The sequence below is a fragment of the Apteryx rowi genome, unplaced genomic scaffold, assembly GCF_003343035.1.
Source record: "Apteryx rowi isolate R43461 unplaced genomic scaffold, aptRow1 scaffold_512, whole genome shotgun sequence".
Taxonomy (NCBI): Eukaryota; Metazoa; Chordata; class Aves; order Apterygiformes; family Apterygidae; genus Apteryx; species Apteryx rowi.
Window position 1 is genome coordinate 519157 of NW_020450775.1, and position 21675 is coordinate 540831.

General features: G+C 38.7%; 1 protein-coding gene across 4 annotated transcripts in view; it reads right to left on the reverse strand.

Annotated features, from left to right (window-relative positions):
• Positions 1–21675, reverse strand: part of SNAP91 (synaptosome associated protein 91) — a 71238-nt gene that overhangs the window by 27465 nt on the left and 22098 nt on the right. For 2 of the 4 annotated variants that reach the window (XM_026080246.1, XM_026080245.1), the window contains exons 4-13: positions 21205–21307; positions 18089–18182; positions 16718–16829; positions 15139–15245; positions 13729–13770; positions 9925–9995; positions 9492–9497; positions 8486–8513; positions 6809–6918; positions 5590–5690 (exon numbers count right to left, since the gene is read on the reverse strand). In XM_026080246.1, the coding sequence (XP_025936031.1) occupies positions 5590–5690; positions 6809–6918; positions 8486–8513; positions 9492–9497; positions 9925–9995; positions 13729–13770; positions 15139–15245; positions 16718–16829; positions 18089–18182; positions 21205–21307 (774 nt within the window). The remainder of the gene's footprint in view (positions 1–5589; positions 5691–6808; positions 6919–8485; positions 8514–9491; positions 9498–9924; positions 9996–13728; positions 13771–15138; positions 15246–16717; positions 16830–18088; positions 18183–21204; positions 21308–21675) is intronic. The other 2 variants (XM_026080248.1, XM_026080249.1) reach the window with 2 other exon arrangements.

The window sequence follows — 21675 nt, forward strand, 5'->3', positions numbered from 1 at the left end:
GGGGGGGGGGGAGCACACATGTTACCAATAGGTATCATCTTCAGTTTCATTGCATTTCACCCCTTATGTATGCCTCCAGCAGTACAGCTATTTATATTAAATGCTTGAATATTTCTAGAACTATTAGCATAGCTAAGGTAGCACAAAACCCTTTATAGGCTGCAAAACACTGAACAAACTAAGCAGGTTGGCCTACTTCATGTTTTATACTGCAGTGAAAGTAGTCTGAGCACAACAGCTACATATTTACTGACCAGTAGCTCGATGTTGCTCCTAGATTCACTGTACATCTAAYGGGGTCATGGGTTCCTCTGACCCACACTGAACAGCAAGCTCAGAGTCCAGACACTTTACTACAGGTCAGTATCTAGGAAGCAAAATGCTTTGAGCAAGCACAGCTTAACCTTCATGAATTTGTCTTTATTTTCCACACTTGTTAAAAAGGCACCAAAGAACATATGCAGGTATTTTAGTAATTGGTTCTCTAGGAGAGCTCTACTTGAGACTCACTGCATGAGCTCAGGTAAGTCAAAATACCATACCRAAATAGCTTAACAGTGTATTAAAAATGCAGCACTCTGGTATCTCATTACTGCACACCAGGTGGAAGTCTCACAGCTAGACTGAAAATACACAACTGTTGGCAAACTTCTACCTTTTATTAGCTTATCCTTAGATGCATTGTTGTTTCCAGTTATGTTATAGATCACAGTACAGTGAAATTACAGCTATTCAGCATGGCAGTCTACAGTTACTATTAATATGGGAAAGATTAGAATCAATGCTTTATTGTATAGTAATACTAAAGAAAGAATACTAGCAGCAATCCATGTTCTAAGGCATGCCACAAGGTAGTTCARTATAAAAAAATCAAGTCAATTTACCTTCATGTTTAAGTGTCAGAACTTGGAGGATGCAGAATTTGACCTACTGCATTTTTTGCAATGCTACAGCCTAACTTGCCTGCCAAACGCTTATCTATTCACCTTACAGTATGCTGCAAGCAACTTTTTACCCTACCTTGATTTTCTACTTTTATCACAGAAGTATAGATTTTTCTCAAGTTATAGCTCATTTGCTAGACAACTTATGTATATACAGAATCTACATGGCCTGTTTATACAGCTTTTATCACAAAACATGCAGTACGCTATCCAGAATACACAGAATCCACACTGCCAGGGAGATTGAGAAAGCAGTATCATTCATTAGTGACAGCATGTTGGATTCCTCAGGTTTGCATGTGACATTCAAACTGCCAGTTGATGCTACAGCCTGAAGTATTTGAGATTTATAGTCTCATAGCTATTCTGAACTGAAGCAATCCTTCTAGCTTCCTACTACTACCATTTCTTTCCCACGAGTTCCCACATGAACTTGCTGTGTGCAAGAGCAGTTTTGCAGATGAGGAAAAAGCTCGAGTAGCAGGGAGCTGCTGTTACAGGTTCTCACAAAACTCCAGGGTGGAAGGGAACTTGATATCTTTAGTCCAAACTGCTGCCCGAAGCACAGCTAGTGCCAACACCAGAGCAGGTCAGCCATGGCTTTGTCTAGTCAAGTCTTGAAAAAATCTCCAGGGGTGGAGATTCCACTAGCTCACACRTGTGACCTGTTCCAGCGCTACGCTACCCTCCAAGCGAAATAATTCTTCCTAGTGTCCAATCAATCTCCAAAGCTGCAATGTGTGGCTGTTGCCCTCATTATACCAACCATCACTATCAAGAAAAGTTTGGCTCCGCTGTTTTTGTAAGTCCCCTTCAAGTAGTTGTAGGCCACTATTAGGAGTCCTCCTTAGCCTTTACTTTGCCAGACTGCATAAGCCGAACTCCCTCAACCTCTCCTCACAGGTAAGTGCTCTAAATCCCTGAAAACTTGGTAGCCCTCTGCCCCCTTCTGTTTCTCGAAAGTTCCTCTTGAGCAGGACRGCCCAGAACGGAATACAGTATTCCAGATGTAGCCTCACCTGCACTGATTAGAAGGGGAAAAACAGCTTGTCTTGATACCCTGGCTATGTTCTTGCTAATCTAGCCCAGCACACGGCTTGCCTTACTTGTGATGAGTTCGCTGTTGATTCATTCCACTTGGCATTCACAGTGCCCTCCAGGTCACCTTCAGCAAGGTGCATTGAGGTAGTCACTCATCAGCTACAAGTCTGTACCGCTAAATGCATCATGTCATTCTGTTCCAGGTGTAAAACTCTGGGCTTCAACTTCAACAGGTTTCTGTTGGTCCAGTCCTTGAGTTTAATCAGGTCTCTCTTGGTTGAAACTAACATTTGCTTGTCAGCCACTCCTAACTCAGCATCATCTACAGGATTTGTTAAGAGTGCATTCCTTCTTACCCACTAGTATGAAAGTGAAGATCTCGAACAATGCACTCTAATGGTACCAGAGGTCCTCTGCACATCAGCAGCTGCCAACTGGATGTCAAGCCTTTCATGACCACTCTGAGACCAGGTGTCCAGCCAGTTTTCAATCCATCTAACAGTCCAGTCATCCAGGTCRCATATTCCAAATGAAAGTGCTGTAAGATGTGTCCAAAGTCCTTTGGACCTTTAAAGTCCAGGTATATTATTTCATTGCTGTCCCCTCACCTATCTTTCGAGTCATTCACTGTAGAAGGCAATAAGACTGGTCAAGCAGGATTTGCCTTGGAAAATCATGTTGCTTATTTCTGACTACCTTTTTGTCCTCCGTGTGTTTGGAAACAGATTCCAAGATTATGTGCTCCACAATCTTTCCAGAGACCAGGGTAAGACTCCGGAGTCTATAGTTCCCTGGGTATTTCTTGCCTTTAAAAGATGAGTTAGACATTAGCTTTCCTCAGTCTTCAGAGACTTCTCCCAGTTGTCATTTCTCACAGACGACAGAGAGCAGCCTTGGAATGACATCATTCAGTTCTTTCAACACCTCTTTGTGAATCCCATACAGGCCACAGATCTGAATACTTCCAGTCTCTCCAAGCAGTCCTTAACCTGTTGCTCCCCCACTGTTACTGCTCCTCCATTTCCCAAACCATATCAATATACACAGAGGTCTGGAAAAGGGCTTGGCCAAGGCAACATGTCAGAGAGTACTACAGTCTTTTCCACAGGCTGTTACTAGGTTGTCTCCCCCACTAACTGGAAGATGCACATTCTTCCCTAAGCTTCTTTTTGCTACTAGAATATGTTTAAAGTCTTTGTCAGTCCTAGTGACCCTTATTAATCTTGGCTTCAGCTGGGCTTTGGCCTTCCCAAAGCTGTTGCTAAGGACYCAAACAATACTTTTGTTGCCTTTCCTTGTTCCTGCTTCAACTAAAATACTTAAGTCCTTTACTTAAGCATTATTGATTGAATGGAAGATGCTAACATGTGAAGATTTACACTGAACAATTTCTCTGCAACCATGAAAGATTAACATCAGTCCAGCCCAACTCTCCATGCTTGGACAGTAATCAACAAGATAACTTTTTCCTTTTTGCTTGAAAGATCCTTCTGTCTCTGCAAGGATTCAAAAACATTTTTGCAAGAAGAGTTCTCTACACACATTCCTCCTCATTTTTCTTCAGTCAGAATCACACTATTCTCCACTGAGCCATGCTCTTGCAATTCAGTCTAACAAGTCAAATTAATGGCACTGTTAAAAACTGCAAAACAAGAGTTTTGTTTTCCTGAAGTTCCTTCTGAAACTTTCAGATGGAAAATTTTTGGCTTTCTCATGTGGCTCCCAACCCAGGCAGACATATGATCTTGAGGCACAATTCTTCCCTATTGTTCCCTGTCTGCTGGACTATAATATATATTAAGAACCTAATGAGAAGAAAAAGCTTAGAGGACCCAGAAAAAAAATGGCTTGAAGCTGGTTGTATGCAAAAGGCTCCATGGTACCTATGACAATATATAATATTGAATGACTACCAGCTTCATCCTGCAGATTTAGTTTAAATAAAAGAACTTCATGCAGGCTGCAAGGTTTTCTTGTTACTAGACGAAAGGTGAATGGAAGTTTCCGTATTTTTACAATAAAGCCGTTACAGTTCTCAATTTATGCATGTCTAACACTGTTTGGCAACTACTGAACAGGAGGAGGAAAAAAAAAAGTAAGATTCTGATGCAGTAACAGTTCATCATACCTGGACTCCTGCAAGCAGCAAAGCTGACAAATTTGAAGCTTACTAAGTTAACAAAATGCTGTTCTGAAAGACTGAACAATGCTTGATGAGGTGGTGATAACCCTGGCCAAAGGAAAAAAGTTAGCTGCCCTTGTCCATTGTGGAGTAAGAGGAATAGGTGCATTACTACGTGATTTTAAAAAGTTTTCAGTAATTCAAAAGAATACACATACAACATCTTTTCTAAAACACCTAAATTACAATGAGAATCAATATTTTAAGATGTTAATGGTATTTAGTCTGCGTGAATGAACAACTACTTAAAAAAAAAAAAAAAAAAGTTAGCCGAGAAGCCTGAGTTCTTCCAGAACATCTCAGAAAAGCTTGTGTTCCAATACTTGAGAACGAGGGAGCAGGACAACAATGCAACTACCTGCTGCTACAGCAAAATTACACAGAAAGGTCAAACAGGATGCAATCAAAACCGCAAAAGAATTAGTCAGAGGCACCCTAGGAGAGATGACTATTCAGTCCTGCTTTCTGGATAAGAATACAGTTTGGTTAATAAAACTGATACTTCTGCAAGATAACTCAATTCAACAGGCTAAATATGGATATGCAAAACTCGGTCTATGTTAGAGCAATAGTTATTCTTTCACAATGCTGAAAGACTGAGAGYGGCTGAGAGACAATGTCATCTTTAATGAACTAAAACTAAGAAGAGGAATAGGGGATGCAGAAGTCACTTGCATCCAGTATTAGCATTCAGTAAAGGAGTCATCATGGCTCAGGGTAGCATACCTGCCATAAGAGGACTGATGAGTTCATTAAGCTGTCACACAAGTGAAGATTTCTAAACTTACACCACAGTGGGTTTACTACTATACAAGCTAAGTAATCGTTTAGTGGTGTAATTTCTCTTCTTCACAGGGGAGAAACTTGCCAACACTGAATGGTGGTCCTCTTCAGATCACTAACAGCCAATGTTGTCTGGAACAACTAACTCAGTTCAGTGTATAGTGTATACTGCCTGGTTCACAGCCTGTTGGACTTCTCTGTTTGTAAGAGAATTGTTGATCCTCCAGATCTGCCAGCTTTGCTTTATGAATGGAAGAGCTGATGTTYTGCCCACAGCCTGTCACACACCTGGCCAATAAGCACATAAACAATTCTAGTTCTACTTCCTCATCTGTTTAAAGATGCCTACCCTACGTGTTCATCTTAAGCCATCCTCTTCCCACTCACTTTCAATTACATAATCCTGCTCCCCCCAGCTTTGCAGTCTGGCCTTCATAAGCAGATTATACTATTATGCRTATCCCCAGAAAAAGGAGTAGTCTTGTGCTGCAAAGGAATGTCTGACTATCAGGTCAGCAGAATCCAGAGAATGAGCTGGGAACATCCTGTGCTAGTATAGAAAGTGCCAGGTTTCAGTTCAGCCAGCCTGGCAAGGAGAAGGAGATTGCAAGAAGAGATGCTGGTAGTGAGTTTCTTTACCTCCCCATGAAGTTGCTCCAGCAGGGGCTGCTGGAGCCGCTTGCCCAGTAGATGCAAAATCTGGCTGAAGATCCAGAAGATCACTAGATGGTTTGGAAGAGCTGCCAAGGAAAAGAAAAAAGATCTTAATCTTGGAGTCATTTGTCCATTTTGACAACAACTAAGAAAAAAGACTTTTCAGGCCTTAATACTAGAGGAATGACCATAAACACCTGTACAGTGCCAACAATACATTACACCTCAGGATGGGACCTTAACTTATTTCTGTTACTGGATATTGACAGTAATGAATTTGAGACACTAAACTGCAACAATCCTGAAAACAAAAACAGACAAACTCCCCCTGCCGCCCCCAAATCACAGGTGGTTCCTAAGAACAGAAGAAATAACTGCTGTCACTGAAAACGGCTCCATGCTACTTAAATATTTCATTGCATCATCCCAGAAGGTCAGAAATATGCACTTGCCACGCAATAAACAGGCATGACGTAAAGGAAAGTTGGTAAAACTTGGATGACTTAAACCAGCCAGACACTAGCTTAGGAGCCAGTGAACAAAGACTTTTTCATCTGGGACATTTAAATAGTAAACAATGAATCTTGAGGCTGTTCCTTCAAAGTACTTCACCTGACATGCCAAAAAGTTTAATCCAAATTAGTCAAGTCTTTATACTTTTGGTTCAAGTTTAGAGATTTTACATGTCTAGAGTTCTTCAATTCTGGAATTATCATAATGAATAACAGTGGTTTCTTCAGTTTGAGTTGAAAGTAAAAGTTCAGAATTTCTGATTGGTCAGACTTAAATGTTTATTTCTTATTTTAACCATCTAAGTTCATCACATTTTTCTGTGCTTCATTAACTAATTTGAACAGCAAAAAAAAAGGAGTCTCAAATCAGCAGTTCCAGAGAGAGATCAGCAAAGGTCAGCAAAGATTAATTTGGCTTTGTTTTTACACATTACTTCAGTCTATTTGACTAGAAGTTTATGCTGGGAACAGCACAACTTTGACACTTCTTGACGCTGAAAGCAAATTAGAGTAGCCACAGAATTTTCTTTTTTTGGCTAGAGCTCATTACTGATCTAGACTTACAAGTCTATGTAATCCATTCAATATTGAAGTACGCTACTGGTAAAGTAAGCAGAATGTTTCAGGCAAGTCTCCTGTTACAACTGTGACCTTGGCATCTACATCAGGCTCATATCCGCTGTTTAACTTACCTGACTGGAGCAGCTGTAGATGAAGTTGCAAAAAGATCAACTGGAGGAGATGTATCAATACTTTTTGCCGGAGTAGCATTAGGAGACGTAACAGTTGTGGCTGGAGAAGACTGGAGAAATATTTTAAGTATACATTCAATATACCATTATTTCTTCACAAACAACCAGTGCACAGATTCACATATTTAAGTTCAGTTTTGACATCAGGTGTTCTCAATGCGAGCTATTCTCCCGTTTTAGAGAATTTAAGGACAACTGGCTAAGTTTTCAGYGGTCTAGCAAGTCACAAGCTCTGAACATTTGGTTCCTTTGCTAGAAGCCACAAAGAATATGTTGTATTGTCATGGGATATTGATGACTCGGTCAGTGTCTAAGCAACTCTAACTCAGAAGTGAAGCTCATGATCTGGGGTTGCCTTACCTACCTTTTAAAATCCCAACTAGGACAAGTAACAGTTCCTATTTGTCAAAAGTATCCTCAGTAAGTTCCAGGAAAATGGTTTGCTTCTCAGCTTCTCCCTACTCTTAGTTTTGACACCATCCTGGAGATGGGAGGAACAAAATATTTTTGTGGTTTTGTTTCTACATTTGTAAGATTGCTCATTTTGTCCATGAGATAAAATAGTTATTTGCTAGTTCACAACAGCATCTTAGTATATTGATTGTAGCAGCGGTGGGAGAAGAGAAATGTTCAGAAACTAAGTTAAGCATACACATAAAACTTCAGCCTGAAGAGAGTTTAAGAACCAACTGTTACCACTGCTAATGGCTAAGTCCTTGGGAAAGTATAAAAGACAACTCAGCCTACGATTTTTCTTCATTAGCCCTTCCAGTTCTGGAGGTAAGATATATATTTAAAGTATGGCAAGGTCAGACACCAGGGACAGTATATTGCAATTATTCTGTGCTCTTGAGAATCAAGTTACTTTGAAGAGTTTCAGTTTCATTCTAAAACACACTACTAGCTTTGTTACATCATCTCATACACACCAGAGAAATGCTTTTCCTAATGAACAAAAACAACAAGAGTCCTATATTTAGCACTATTTACCATTCTGACTTTTTCCAAGAAGAAAAAGAAAGACAAATTGGAAATATTTTCCTCTTAGCTCTGCTACTGCCATCCCACCATCAGAACTCTGACTGGAGATGGATATAAGTTGTCTAGACTCTCCTCAAACCTTTACTACAGCTGAGATTTGTTTGATGCAAACTCTTCACACAAATTGGGAGCAGTGGGTTACTCAGGGCTGTAAGAACACTGGCTGAATCATAAGGTAGTCATCTCACCAATTGCAACAGTGTTGGACATGAGTAGTTGGTTGTTTCCCACACCCCCCCTTCAAACTAAGGGTGGTTTGGMAGTACCATAAGAACTTTCACTAGAATCAAGTATTGAACCGCCCAATTCAGAAGTTTTCGTTTAGTTTCTCCTGCATAGCATTTGTCATTAGGCACCAAATGCACTGGTACAAGTAGTTATGGCCTGTCAGATTAGCAAGGAGCTTTCATGAGGCCACTATGAAAATGTTTAAAGATGCACTTTGTCATTTAGGTCCCAGACAGAAGTCTACAAAGCAGATTAGCAGAAGGAAATTTAACTCTTTATGCCCTTAAGATGTTCTGAAGTCTGTCACCTAAACAAGAGTTAGTTAGCACAACAATAGCCAGCATTTACCTTGCTCAGAGGAGAAGGAGCCCCAGATCTAGGAAAAAAGGGTTTGAGATAAGTACACTTTTGGAAACTGTTTCCAGTCATCAAAACTCACGCAAAAAAGACCAAAAAACTGAGCATGACAGTTTTCTGAAGATCTCTACAATTCCATGCCCTCCCCCATTTCTCAAACTTCCACACGTCATATTAGACAAAGACTGAAAATTATTGCTTCAAAGCTTAAATAAGTCTTTTAAGCAAGTTGATACCACAGGCTTATTCTGCCTTTTAAATAAGCTCTACTTAATGTAGGAAAGGCAGAAATGCATACCAAAGTCTCACATTAAGGCCTACAGGAGCCAATAGGAAAGAGTTACTGAGGCAAGATGTAGCCAGGCTGTATAAATCCTGTGACAGTAGCAGAGTAAGACTGATATGGAAGCAGTTATCTAATATAAGACTTCTGGGGATGCATCAGTCAATTTTCAAAGTGCATTGCTCTTTTAAAGAAAGTCAGGTTACTTTAAAATAATGAGATTTAAAAGTATGGAAACAGTTAGTTGTAAAGTTCAAGCTAAAAAGTCATTCACATGCAAAAAAGTCATACTAACACTAAACTGCAGAGCCTTAATCATAAGTTAGGATGTACACGTCAGTGCATTTGTTTGCTTTCATTACTGTGAGGTATGAAAATATTGCTACACATTTTTACAGATGCTTTGACTTAAGAGATGAAAACTTACAATGGCACTGACTATGGAAAGAGAAGGTGAAGTTAAAACTTCATTGGTATTGAACTGGGGTCTGTCCTATAGGTTAATTCAATTGGATAAATCTTGGAAGCTGTAGTACTGATTAAAAGATCTGGAGTCAAGACAGAAATGACTAAAAATAACTCAACAGCTATATACAAAAGCAAGTAACAACTTAGGTGCAATTCAATGAAAATATCTATTTCTAATTGCTCAAGCCATCTAAAAAAACCATAATCATGTCTGCATGCAAGTGACACATAAACATCTATACTTACCCTTCACTAAATTACAAGGAAAGCAACAGCGAAAGAAAAAAAAAAAAAAGAAAAAAACCCACAGTTTTAGCTTAATCTTTCCTAGAGTTAGCCATGACAAGTATCTAGCAAGAGAACATAAAGCCATCAGAAAACAATTCAATTTTGAAAATGAAAGTCTCTGCAGCAGCAAAAACCAGTTCCTTCCAGGAGTGTTCGTTAAGCCACAGTTAATTTTATTTCATTACGGAAAGCGTCTAGATGTCTGTTTCCATTCCCCCCACTGCTTTTGGTAAGCATGCCATTAAGACAGCTCTGAAAAGGTAAGGAAAAGTCTAATCTTACCACATATTCTTTTCCACGTAAGCAGCAAAAGCAGGTTGGGGGAGATAAGCCTAAATATCAGCTAGTCTCAGACTACGTTTTGCCTTATGTTTTCACAATATATACCTACCTGTTGCCAGGTTTTTTTCCTTCCAGTGAGTTTAGATGTTGCTCAAGGGTCTCCATAAGACTGCTAGGAGCCTTGAAAGCAAAGACAAAAGATATGCTTCTAAACACATTACATTAAACTAGTAACTTTAGAGATCCAGCACAAACTTCCCTGACATGCATGCTCATGCTGTTACTTTATTTATGACACTGTGAAAATAGTGGATTTCCATGCTAGAAGTATCCAGGAAAAGAGAACTTTTGAAGGATAATATTAAGTGCTCAAATTTGCAGACAGAAAACATTTAACTCTGCTAAACAGCGTCTGAAGCCTAAAACCAAGATATGCTCATCATGCTTTGAGTTAATGTTAAAACATTGACAACAAGGCATCCACTGGGTTAATTAATAGTAACAGGTTCAAGGTCATCTGTTCAGTTTTGCTTTTAGCCAGATCTCCAATATGTCATTTACAACCAAAGGGTTCTATAATATTTGCAGTCTAAACAAAACAAATCATCTCCCTAACCCCCACAAATCTGTTACCTTAGTTTCAAGGCTCTCAGCAGCACAGAATCTTATGGCTATTATTTGTTCTCAACATTAAACTAGGCATAGGTTATTGAGCCCAGCAGCTAGAGTAACTCAAAATTCAGAAAAATTATTATTTTGGGGATTTACAAAAATTAAGCTTTTTCAAGTCTCACTAATCTTAGGTTTTATTTTAAGCAACCTTTTTGTGGCCAGGCAGTATCCCCAGGCATGCATTTGCTGTTACAATGGCAGTTAAGAAAAGTAGTAGTAAACACAAATGACACTGTCTTTAACAACTCCAATATAAAAATAGCGTCCAGATAAGTAGAATCCTGTAAGATCAGCAAGCAAGGAGGAAACCCTTGAGAGCCACCACAGTAGCAAATAATAGTAAAATTTTATCATCAGGGTTACCGGTTCATCAATGATAGAGTCTTTAAAAGGGGAATTCTCTTTATCAGTGTCTTTCAGATCAACCAGAATTCCTGACAGCAATACCTACAGTGTTTTCCATAAATAATGTCTTTAATTTCAGGATATACACATGCACCAAAGACATCAGTTTGCCATGACTGAAAGTGGAATTCCCACTGCCCATGTGTACAGTACACTGAAAACTCCAGTTGTGCGGCTGTGTTGGATGCTTCAGGATGCTCAGTACCTGCTAGTGCCAATGCACAGCTAAGTATATTTAGTGTATGGAGTTCACATATTAATTTTGACATTAAAACTGAGCAATAAAGTAACTCAACACATGCCGAAATTCAAAAGCTCAAAAATTCCTTAACTGATGAATTGGGTTCAAACATGTCGCATGTACATAAGCAATGCAGAAACAGCTTGATTGTTACTGCTATTTCATAGGCATGTTTACTCATTTTGAAATAATGCAAGCACAAGCAAGAATTAAGTTAAACACAAGTGACTTAGTTGCAAGAATTCTCCAGCAGCAAGAAAAAAAGATGACCAAAGGCTCACATCCACTAAAGAACAGATTCAGACTTCTACCTATTCTAAAAGGCTATATCAAAAGAAGCAAGCTGTGCCTACTTAAGTGTGTAAGTAGAAAGCTATGTTTCAAAAACGTCCACTATTATTTCCTCTTTGCAACTGCAGTTCTATACTTCTTAACTAACTTTCCAATATACTATTCAGAGGTTTCTTAAAAGCCAACAAGCAAATATGAAACTCACCTAGTAAACAGAATTTGTAGAGGCAGCTCCAGAAAATTTCTACTCAGATACAACACTTTGTAAATTAAATACTGTATCCAATTTGCAACTCTGAATATCACTTAATTTCTTCTAGACACTGCTTCAAAGTTAGTTTAATCTTTTGGTCAACATGATGGCAGAAACTTAGATATGGGTTCCCCACTAGCTATCTGGGCAAAAACTGCTATACTTCGAGAATTGCTTATTAAAAATGAGCCAAGCTCTCTAACAGCGAAGAAGCTTCCAAAGCCTTGCAGTCAAACTAGAAAGACCAAAGACGGACAGCTATCAACTTCTATTTCAGCTCCACAACTACTTTTTTGGATCTGCAGAGTATGTGGACCCACCAAACATCAACACATCCAAAGTTTCTTGTGGAATGCTATTGCCTATTTCAATGACTTGCTTTAGGCATTTAGGATTATCATCAATATTTCAGCTTTATTAGCTGAAATTACTATCATATAATAATTATATATGATTTATTAGCTGACAAAATTTCAGCCTTATTGGCTGAAATTCAATTTTATTATTCAGCTTTTATCTATTTCACTGAAATACACTGCCTAGGTCTTAGACACAATCAGAGATTAGTCTTAGGCAAGTGATTCCCACACAGACTCTGGGAGAATACACCTATGAGGGACTATTTGAGATTTAGTTTTGATATCAAATGCAGGTGTGGCAGTTGTGGTATCAAAGTCAGCAATTCCTGTATTATAAAGAAGCGTAGTAGAGTAGCAGTCAGCATCCTCAGAGGAGCTTGCTCTGGCAACTCAAGTCAGATGAGAGCTTTTGCAGTTAGCCCAAATTGGGAGCTCTTGGTCAAAGTGTTGGTTCAAGAGGTGAAACACAGACCCCCACGTAGCAGTAACTATGGTGTCACTGAACAACTGTAGCATTCACTGCTGTGGACCAGGGCTTGTGTAGTCCTAGCAGGCAGCATTTCCAGAAGGTTGAAGCAACACAAGCAGAAGCAAACAGAAGTGCTACAGGAATTTACAAAGCATATTTCATTAACTGAGCTTAAGCTGAATTCTTTTGGTTCAAGGACTTAGTTCATGAATGATTGGATCTTGTTAAAAAAAAGGAAGAGAGCCCACTAAGTAAAGAATTAGCAGAACACACTACTTCAGCTATTTAAGAATTATTTGGTATTTCATGTACTACTACTCCAAGAACTCTAAGCTTTCCACAACTGAAAGAGATTGACACAGGCTTTGTAACCCTGTAGCATCTGAAACCCATATGGATTAAAGCCCACCATCTTCACATCAGGTCAGGGCTTCAGAATTTTTAATTGGCTTTTTAACCAAGAGAAACACTATTTTGATGCTATTTTAAACCAGACTTTCAAGAGGTTTTACAAAAACTACACATTCACAGGCTAGTAACACTTAGGATTTACAACTGTTAAGCAGGCTTTGATTCCAGTTTTACTGGCATGAAACATGCCATGAGTGCAAACTCTTCAGAACAGACTTTCTCCTCCAAGTAAATACCTTTTGCACATTAAATGCAAAGCCAGACACTCAAACCAATTTGCAATTGTTACTGAAGATGGACCAGAACAGAATTTAAGCATTACAGCATTAATGAATCTTGATGTTAAAGTTTTGATACATAATGACAGAGGTTCAGCAATCAAACCATGACTTCTGGTTTTAAACTTCAAGTTCACTGTAGCTAAATCAAGACAGTAGTGCTATCTACCACTGCTCTGAACTTCATCTCTGGACAAAGATAATGTCASAATGAGATCACATGGCAAGTCACAATACAAGTTTTGTACAGTCTGTTGTCAAAGACAAACTTGTCCTATAAAGCAGGGAAGTCTGCCCTTTAGCAAAGAAAGGGCAAGATGGTACATTTTTCAACTACATGTTGGAAGCCATTAAAACAGAAGTTATTCTACCAGTTTTCAAAAAAAATTTTAAACAGTTTTTTTTTTTCTTTGCAAGTTGAGAGGGCTTTAAGGCATTAGGTAGTGCCTACCAACATTTAGATTCCTGGTATACTTTTTGATTACTAAACTTTTAATTATTACATAGATTTAAAGAGACCAAAGAGAGGCTTACCTGCGTAAGATCAGGGATATCGCCTTTGTCAATTCCAACTTGCTGTGGATTTAAAAGAGATTGCAAATCATGAGTGTCTTATTTCCACTGCAGCAGGCATTAAGTTTGACTAGAACTGTGGAATACTCTTCAACCTACAATACACTTTGTCTTTAAAAAATTTTAAAAAGGAGAAAAAAAGAAAAAAGAACCCCTCCCTACAAAGTTAGCATGTGCAGATGCCCATTTTTCCAGAAGCCATTCCATTACTTTCAGCAACTTGAAGCAGTCTTTTTCTCAGGTTCTCCTCCACCCTGGTAAAATTCATACTCCCTACTGTAAAATAGGCAGGGTTTTCTGGTCATGTACTACTGTCTTAGAGAGCAGCATTAGTGAACTGCAATAGAAGTACTACCCAGACACTTGACTATGCTAGTGAACTGATTTCTGAATTCAGCAGTGAGCAACTTCTAGAAGAGACTGCTGARAAAAGCTAAAGCACAAGTCACTTTGTTTTCCCTGCCCTTCTCTCCTATCATTTCAAGTACAGCAAGATGAGGTGTCAGTCTGCAAATTTTAATTAGTTGTCCTGTTGCTTACCTGTTGGCTCTTTGTAGTGCCTGTTGGTCTAACTTTTGTAGAAGAGCAAACTCCACATTCAGTCATCCTGAAGTATAATCAGAATAATCCTGAATCCCCTGTACTGTAAAGCTGACCTATAGGTGCCAAAATTCTCAAAGATCTCAAGTCTCCAAGTTATTACTCCCTGAAGTCCAACGTTCACATCAGACATTACATGCTGTTCAGAAGCCTAGCAGTTTCCTTCAAATAAGTAGGTACACTACTAAAGGCACAAACTTGCTATCTAGCTCATTGTTGCTGCCCTTGATAATGAAGCATGAAATATGGCAATAAGTTCATCTTGTGCCTGGAAGCCAACCACCTCAAATGACAGCCCAGCAAAACAGTTAATTAACCATGTAATATTTGCATTATCCCTATAGGAGGATGGTAAAAACGACCAAAAGTGGTAAAATTTCACATTGCAGGTAAGAGCTTGTAGTTGGCTGCAAAGACTTAAGAAGGAGACTTAAAACTGTTACGCTTTTGCTTGTAATTGCTGTATTTTCCTATAATGTCAACCCTGCCCCAGAAGCATACACTTATTACAGCACTTCCAAGAAACACTGTTGTGGTTGAATTCCTGTCACCTGTTAAATTACCTGGAAAGTTGACGCTGGCTGCGCAGCAGAGATATGCTGAAGGTTTAAGCAGGGCTTACTAGTTCAAGAAGTGCTGAACAAGCAGATCTATACTGCCTCACATTTACACATAGCGAGTCAGATGCTTGACAATTAATATTTTCTATCAGTGCTAAAAAAATTCACATAAGCTTAAATGCCAGACTCCAGAAGACTGGAAGTCACTTACCTCTGCAACTTTAAGAAACTCTGATACTCTGGTCATTCGAGTAAGAAATCGTTTGTAGATTTCAAGAGCATCTTTACATTGTCCCTTTTTCATTTCAAAAAATTTCTCTAGAGAAATAATTTGGCAAATTTCAGTTAAGGAATCTTACATATGTATGTGTGCATTTATCACAACTCTAGTTTTCAGGAAAATTATGTTTCAAGAATACTGCGCTCCATTAACATTTTTCTACTTGGACTTTTTCTAGTGGCTTTCCCAGTCATTAGTAGAAATTAGGAGTTTGGCTCGCTGAGAAGCTAAATAATTATACAGACTGGAAAACTGCACCCAAAGCAGTCATAGCATTTCATGTGATGTAAACTAGGTTTTTAAAGACAAATGGTAAGCAGATGAAGTATCTACTAACCTTGAAATGAAAAGTAATTAAGGCTATTTAAATGTATTTAGACATTTCTTCCCCAAGTTATCCTCACATCAAAGAACAGTACTTTTTCCACTTTAGTAACTTTCTAAGATTGGTTCACCCTGAATATTACCAAGGAAGACCGCCATATACTTCAACCTGAACTTATGTTTGAAGTAGCTGTAAACAATGAAGTCTCAATCCAATTGTTATGCCCAACACATTTGTACCTATTCAATCTTTCTATGCCTATAGTTCAGTCAAAACACATGGGAGTTATATTTATGAAATTTCTCCATAAATTGTTGTAACACACCAAAAAAAATGTCCAAGTTTTACAGTTCAAGAACTTAATTTTGCCTGTGTTCAGTCTTTACAACCTCTCGGATTCTTCCTGTTCTCGTTGCAGCCAGAGTTTTCAGTCAGTCATGCTAGCCAAGGAATTGAGTTTCTACCTATCTTTACAGACTTGCTGAAGTGCTCTGAAGTTTTAACAGGTGAAGCCAAATTTCTACAAGGTCATTTATGTCAAACCTTGAAATGCTTTTTGCAGTTTAAGACAATCCTGCTTTTAGAATTCATAACAAAGCCTTCTGCTTAAGGTGTGTTACACTTTTGATCACTCCAAGCTTTCTGCACTTCAGAACATGCTTAGAGCCTTGTATATACCTTGTAGTCTGAAGGCAGATACATGTTAGGTGAGGATCCAGCCATGGCAATCACTCTTTCAGACAAACTGGGAAGGCTATTCAGGAGGATGTTACTTAATAAAAGGCTACTACATAGTACATATAGCAGAAAGAAGAACCTGGACATTTTGGATGAGCAATCAAACAGCAAAAGCTGTTTTGCTAACCTCGCAAGACATATTATGCAAACTCACACAGCACTGTACTTTTTTTTTTTTTTTCCTGCAAGCACAGACAGGCTCAGTGCCTTGCAGTAGGCTTCTTAACAATTTTATAAGCATATGACAATCCAGCTTCAGAGATAAGCACTAATTTAAAAGATTATGACTGTGGCATAGAGTTTTTCTTAACTTTCACTTCCTAACAGGACAGTCAAAAACAATGTATTAAGTTTTAATGGAAAAATTAAAAAAAAAAAAAAAAAGTAGATTTGAAACTCATTTTTCACTTGCTTGTGTATGTGAACTATAGACAACAGGCTACTTACCTAGTAAGTTAATAACCCCATCATTGTAGCAAGCAAAAAGTTTGATAAGATCTTTAAATAGAAGCATGAATGCAGCATTTATGACGCCATTTGTCAGTTCATTTGGATGAACCTACAAATAAAATAACAGTTATTTAGAACAGCTTTACTGAATGCAATCAGAAGTTTCAGCCTGCAGTAGGAATCTGATACTGTTATAGATGGAATCAAGCACCGAATGCAAGTTTTTGCACAGAGAAATCAAACACAGGTAGCTTCTGTTTCTGTTAGCAGATCAAGGGTCACTTTTTTTCACCACTTCAAAACAATACACTACAGGAGAGGAGTAACCCCATCAACAGTAAATGTCTTCGCCTCAACTCCTTCACCCATCACACAAAGGTGGAAGGCAGAGAAGCTGTTAACAAAGCTCTAAGGAAACAAGCCTGAACAAAGCCTCAGCAGTCTACTACATAATACAGTTGAGTTAATGAAGTCAAGACCCTTCCAGTTCTCCTACTAACTTGAGCAGAAAATAAGTGCTGGTTTATTAAAAAACAGAAGAAGAATCTTTCAGAGACCAGTATCACAACTTCTAAGTCGTTTAAGTAAGAAAAATAACTAGGGAGACCCTATACTTCTAAGGCTTTCCTCCGAAAGCTGTAGTGGGCCCTCTTCTCCCAGCAAGGAATGTGTCCTTCTGTCCACACAGAACACAGAAGAACCTCACAATTAATTCCTTCAAAGACCTCTTTGCAATGTTCCACTCTACCTCCTATACCAATTCACTCCTGGTTTTGTCCTTAATTTGAAGTATATATCTCACTGACATTAATGAGATAGATTATAAATATCTCATATACATTTGTATTTCTATGAATAGTCTAGACTGAAGTTTTCAGTCTATTCAGCTTGCAATTAAAAAACTGGATGACATCTTTGGGGAAGCAAAACAATGTACATATGGTATTTAATGGTTCCCCTTCCCCCCCCCCAAAAAAAAGTTTGTTGCCAAAAAAAAACGGGGGGGGGGGGGAGAATGCTTCTGTCTCCTCATTTTGCTTTGCTTTTTCCCCCACTGATGCAAAAAAATGAAAACTCCAAGCTCAGAGTCAGCATTCCCCAAGAACCCTCATTCCCCATTCTGTTTCCCTACCCCCTCTATAAGAAAATCTGCATCTAAGCATTTTGTACATATAGGTAAGTGCCATCTTTCACCTTACCCTGCCTCAGTGGGATACCAAAAAGGTTGTGGGGTTTTTTTGCCCTCCAACTTAATTGGATGATCAGTAAAGCATTACCCGTGAGAAGATGAAACGTTAATTTCAACGCAGCATTTAAGTCACTGCCTAGTGCTCATGCTTTGTTTGCTGGGTGAACTTCAATACATACATCAAATTCAAGTAGTGCATCAATTTGTTCCTGTAGTATTGGCATGCTCTTYAGTAGCTTCTCTGGAGCCATTGTTCTCATTACACCATCAGCTCTGCAAGAGGGAACACAGATTACAAGCCATGGTGTTCCTCCTCCACCTACCCCCAACTGATTTGTTGCCTGATCATAAGCTTAAAGCTGCTGTAACCCATTTCAAATATTTGGAGCACCATCTGATTCTCCTGCCTCCCATAGCACCACAAGAGTTGGCATGGTAAATACTTCATCCAGCCACCCTCCCCAACAGTAGGCAAAGAAGGGTTCTGTGTTAGAGTAATCAACGCAAGAGACTGATCTCTTTGTAGACAAAAGACAGCAAGATTTTAAACAGCTTGACAAGAAATAGTATTGCAGAAGTAGTTAAAGTGACCAATAGTCTTTATGCATGAACTTTAAGTATAACTAATGACAAGTCATTGCTAGGAGTACTTTTTAGTCATGTTTATGGTCACTGAAGACAAACTTGATAGGTTTTCTCCAGCAATTGCCACAGCAGACGCCTGTAAATCCCGTGACAACATAAGTCAGTGCAATCTTTGCTAAGAGCTTACCTAGCTTACCCTAGGATACTTTTCTGAGTATTCTTGGATACTAATTAGTTATCTTACCCTTCATAAGACTTCCACTGACTTTGACCTGCCTTGATGAGTCCTGAACTATCGCTCCAACTGGACCATGCAACAGTCACAGATGCGTAGCATTCCTTATGTGCAGCCCACATGTCTTATAACAGTCTTCATGTATGCCTGCTTTTGCGTCTGAATAATGAACCTGAATATCTGTTATGAATTGCCCCATTCTGGCCACTAACGGGTATAGTATCTCTTCTTGGGGAATGCATACTACCATTCTTACTTACTTTATGCTATACTGTGAGGCAGCACCTTATTCTGAGAACCAGAAATACCATACATAGTAAGGCTTTGCATGAATGTATAGCAAGACAGGAGTCAAAGGATTTTTAGCAACCCAAACTTATGTTTATGTAACATGAAGTGCTTGAAACCACTAGGTGAAAAAGAGAATTTAAGATGCTAAGACTACAGAGGCCTGCTGGACCAAAGCCTGTCTAAAATATGAATCCACCTRGATATTAGTCTTCACTATGAAAACCTCTTAATGATTCATATTCCAGATAGCTTAAAGAGATAAATATTCTGGTCCCTATTACTGGAATGGCATTTTGAAAATACAACTTGAAGGGACTCCAGCTACACAGTTAAGCTACCAGAGTAGGTCCTATTTGTCTAGCAGCTTGAGACRGTAGGAGCAGGAGGAAAATCCAGCAGTGATGTCTGTGTCAATAGCTCAGAGTCCAAAGCCACAGAATACACTGAAGCCACCAGAACAAACCCACATGTAGACTCATTATTAGTAGAAAGAATATCTTTAGTATGCAATGAATTAAACTACACCTTCACTGGGTGCTAAACCACTTGCTGTGTAGGTAATGCTTCAGCAGAGATAATCTAGAGCTATGGAGGTCCCAGTTACAGGAGCTAAGAGACCAAAAAAGATGTTCTGACAAATACCAACATACTACTCTGAGGTAAGTCTTTTTGGGGAGGATTGTGGGAGTTTTTTTCTTCTCTTTTTTTCTTTTGTTTTACTTTTCGTTTTTAACACAACCCTTATGGGAAGCAAAAATACTAGCTTATAGCTTATTCTGTTGAGTTTATAACTGTTTGCTTTGTTGCCTCCTAAGAACTTCAGCTGTCCACTGGAATTTTTCTTCATAATCAGTCATAACAGATCTAAACTATGTGTTGTGTTAGGTATCTATATGGAAATGCAAAGTACCATGCAATCTAGCTGCAAATTGTGATAAAAATAGGGAGACGCTGTGACATCCATAGGCAATTTGGTATAGAAGAAATTCACTTTTAAGCTAAAGGGGAAAAAACAGGGYGTAATCTTGATATAGCTAGCCCTTTGATATGGGAACAGCCCACTAAAGCTGCTGGAAAAAAAAAAAGACAGAAACAAACAAACCCAGTGTAATTAATCCCTCTCTTGGAATTTGATAGAGGACCCCCCCCTTCCCCCCAAAAAAAGATTACCTACTATTCCATTCTAGCTAAAGGGACCAGCAGCTGAAGCAGGAGAGAGCATGCTTTAAACAGTCTTCATCTCCTGGGTTTTTTTCTTCCCTTACTTTGGCTCAAAGCAAGATGAGCCCGTGACTAGTTATTCAGATCTTTTCTTGGGGAATAGCTTGTGTAGAAAAGATTTGTCTGACCTGGATTCTGAACACTAGTTTCTAAGTATCTTTGGTGAGAAGTGTTTTGCCTAAATATCTTTTGCAAATTAAGTATTCAAGAACACACATAAAACCTAAGCTGTTTACAGAGCAAGTACCAGATTTATCATGCAACTTAAACATACAGCATGGCCAGAAGAAACTGGTTGGGCTATCTGAGTCTTTTTTAAGACTAGCCATTTATTACTTGATCATGCTGGACTAACCATTTTCCTTAGAAATCTGATCTACTGCTGACTTGCTCTCCTAGGTAATCAAACGCTAGAATTTAGTGTTTCCTTCAGGACACCCTAAACTCACCTAACTTCATTAGTTGGCTCTTGGTGTCATGTGTGCCTCCCCCCTCACACTCCCCCCTCCGTTTTATTACTTCAGAGGAACAGCTTTATTCCACAGACATCTTCCTTCTAGAAGTTTTTGTTCCTTTTCTTATAGAAAGTGTCTGGAGACTAATGAAACATCCCAAATAGATTCAGAGTATTTCCTTTCCCAAATTCTACATGCAGTCTCCCTGCAGCATAATTTAATAAGAGTCAGATTTAATACATGGCACTCAAAGCTCTCAAATCTGGAAGGCTTTAATCAGGTGATATCCAATATTTGCTTTAGTACCCGTAATCTTTCTTCTTCCCCATGTGCAATTCTTAACCAACTACAAAATATTTAGGAAACGCAACCATTTTAGTGTTTCGGTGTAGCTAAATAAAGAACTTAAGAGAAAAGTCATTAAGACACTAAAATTAAGCTTAATGCCATAAGCAAGATTTTACAGGTCAGGAAATCCTATCGGTTTATTTATGTAAACTTTGCTTACCCTTTCTTCACCCTTGCAAAGTCAAATGCCATTTGTCTGTAGGAAAATGCTTTTTCATTCAAGTATCTACTATAACGCCTTATAAAGGTGGACATGTCATAACCTGCAAAAAAACAGTTACATGACTTATATTGTTATGCTTGTTTGGAGGTTCTTTAACAAAGGATAACATACAGTCAACACACCCCAGGACTGCGTGATCTCTATTACACTACAGAACTCCACAAACAGAATGGGCATGACAAGTCATCTTCCAGCTTCTAAAGAAAAAGCAGTATTGCTGCATCAAAACAATCTACCACAGCTTTCCACTTCCAACAAATTCATCCTATGCACTAATGGCAGGATTCTTGTGGAAACCTAGTAGTGGCTCCTACACAGTTAYGTGATGACATCACTTGATGGCCAAATTAGTTACACCTCTGTTAATGTGAAAAATGTCAGTTTAACAGTTTACACTTAACTGGTACC